This window comes from Apaloderma vittatum, unplaced genomic scaffold, assembly GCF_000703405.1.
Source record: "Apaloderma vittatum isolate BGI_N311 unplaced genomic scaffold, ASM70340v1 scaffold27810, whole genome shotgun sequence".
NCBI classification, from domain to species: domain Eukaryota; kingdom Metazoa; phylum Chordata; class Aves; order Trogoniformes; family Trogonidae; genus Apaloderma; species Apaloderma vittatum.
In genome coordinates, this window is record NW_009696659.1 from 1,576 (window position 1) to 4,079 (window position 2,504).

Genomic DNA, 2,504 nt, shown 5'->3' on the forward strand with positions numbered 1-2,504 from the left:
CCCTTCTCCCAGCTCAGAGCTCAGCCGAGCTCAGCGCTCACCAACACCAGCTTTTGTTTGCAAGAAGTGGCTTAAAAGGCCCCGCCTGTCTCTCTTTCACCCCCTGCTCGATCCCACCCCACGCAAGGGACAGGGGGACAGGCAGTGGGATGGTGCAAGCAGAGAGGGGCTGGCAGCAGCGAATCCCAGGCGCTAGGAAGGGCAACGGGGCACTGATCCCGCTTACCTTATCCAGATCGTAGAGAAAGCCCTGGAGGAGAGAGGAGAGGGATAAGATGCAGCACAAAGCCCGCTCTGCCCACCCAAGGAAACCCAGCACCTCGCGCCCACCACCCGTAGCATGTTGGTGAGGACATGCAGCACCCAGCCAGGGCTGGAGAGTGCGTGGGGGTAGGACAGGAGCTCCGTGCAGCCCAACACCAGAGCCCAGGCTCTCTCCTGAAGTCCCCACAGAAGCAGGTTCTGCCCCTCAGGGACACGGATGGACCACGAGCTGGCTCCAGCCGTCTGCCCAGAAAGCTCTTCCCGAGCCACACTCACCAGGCGCGAATTCCTCTTGGACTCACGGATCTGGGTGCTGAGCTTCTCCAGTTCCAGCTGGTGCACCTCCAGGTAGGCTCTGGGGACAACCACGCCGTGGGGGTCAACCTGGGACGTCGTGCCCGGGGCTCTTACCACCCGCAGACCACGCCAACCCAGCACATCTGGCCTTGCATCCCCACTTCCCACTCCAGCACCCAGGCAAGGGAACCCCACTTGTGCCTTTGTGTGGGATATGGGACCCCCAGGAGACCTCATGTGTCCCCGTCCCAACCTACGGCTAGCTGTCCCTGTGTCCCTCAGGGGCTCGAGCCCCAGAACTTACGTCAGGCCCTTCTTGAGAGCTTCGTACACCTCGTCCAGGCGGTTGGGTTGAGGCACCTTGGGTGGTGGGGATTTGTGGGACATTGAGAACATCCTACTGACCCTGGAGCCAGTCTTGCGGGAGACGGTGGGGGTGAAGGGCGAGAGGTTCCTGGGGAGAGAGGCAGGCAAACCCGGGGCGACCGGGGTCAGCACGCAGCACTGGGGTCTGCCTGGATGACCCAGCCTGACAGGGCACCCTATTTTGAGACGAGAGCTCCCGGATGGAGGCTTGGTCTGCTTGGACCTGCCTGCTTCTCCCAGGACTCCTCGGCAGGCAGTCTCACTGGGTGAGATGGGGCCATGGGCCTGATGCATTTGGCTACCCCAAAGCCATGGGAAGGACAAGGAGAAACCCTGGAAGCTGCTGATGGAGAAGAGCGGGGAGTTAATCCTGTCCCAGCAGGGTCCAAGAGGTTGGCCTGACACGCCACCCTCAGCTCCCACGGACAGGCAGGGATCCCAGCTCCTCGGCAGGCAGTCTCACTGGGTGAGATGGGGCCATGGGCCTGATGCATTTGGCTACCCCAAAGCCATGGGAAGGACAAGGAGAAACCCTGGAAGCTGCTGATGGAGAAGAGCGGGGAGTTAATCCTGTCCCAGCAGGGTCCAAGAGGTTGGCCTGACACGCCACCCTCAGCTCCCACGGACAGGCAGGGATCCCAGTGGGTGGCAGTGTGGGGACATCCTAGGGACTTGCAGCCCTGTCACCCCATCACAGGGTGCAGGGACATGGGGCAGGGACATCCCCAGTGATGTTATGCCTCTCCAGATGTCACCAAACTCGCCGTGTGGAGCTGCTGGCTGCCACGTTGCTGCCTTGGGGACCTCCCCCGGCCGATCCAGCACTCGGGACCCGAACACCACCCTTCCTGCCTTGTGCAACGGAGCAGCTCCCCGGCCCGGCGAGCAATGCCCCCGCTCAGACCGGCTCTTCCCTTCCCTCTTCCAAAGCATCATCACGCCACCGGTGCCCAGGAGACACCATGGGCCAGCCCCGGGCTGGACCTCCCATCCTGTGCCGCTCTTTGCAGGAGTGGCCAAAAGTCTTCCCAGAATCATTGGTGGGGGGGAAATGAATGTCTTGGCCTCCTCCCAAGCCAAAGAGATGGGTAAGTGCTTGATTTCCACCATCTCTCCTTATTCCTGTCCTACAGGGTCCCTGCAGGCATCTCCCACTTGCATGTCCCCACTCGACTGTGGGCATCCAAAAGTCCGCACTCTTCCCTGTCGCCAAGCGACCCCCTCTGCCACCCCCAGATCCAGTGATGTGCCTGTGACCTGGAAAGCGTCACTTGGCCCAGAGGCCAGACAGAACCTGGGGACAAGAGCTGAGCGGGTCTGGGCAGCTTCTCCCAGGCATGGGGAGGTTCTACCTGCGCTTGTGAAGGTGCCCATGGGTGCAAGGCAGCTTGTTGCTGCCTTCCCCAGCCTGAGAGATGCCTCTCCCCCGGTACCAGTGGGTGCACAGGGAGATAAAGAACCTGACGGGGCACTAGGAAAAGGCATTAAAAGAGTTAAAATGCTGCAGTTCTGCAGCCCAGCGTCTTGAGAACCACTTGCGAGGAGGTAGGCAGCAGCCAGGCATGGTGCGGAGGAGG

The 2,504-nt window shown here is 61.5% G+C and overlaps 1 protein-coding gene across 1 annotated transcript in view; it reads right to left on the minus strand.

Annotated features, from left to right (window-relative positions):
* Positions 1-1,015, minus strand: part of LOC104278763 (protein FAM65A-like) — a gene marked incomplete at both ends in the record, with an annotated part of 2,495 nt that extends 1,480 nt beyond the window's left edge. Inside the window, 3 exons of the mRNA XM_009875843.1 lie at positions 227-250; positions 541-619; positions 866-1,015. Coding sequence (XP_009874145.1) covers positions 227-250; positions 541-619; positions 866-1,015 — 253 coding nt within the window. The remainder of the gene's footprint in view (positions 1-226; positions 251-540; positions 620-865) is intronic.
* Positions 1,016-2,504: the final 1,489 nt, after the last annotated feature.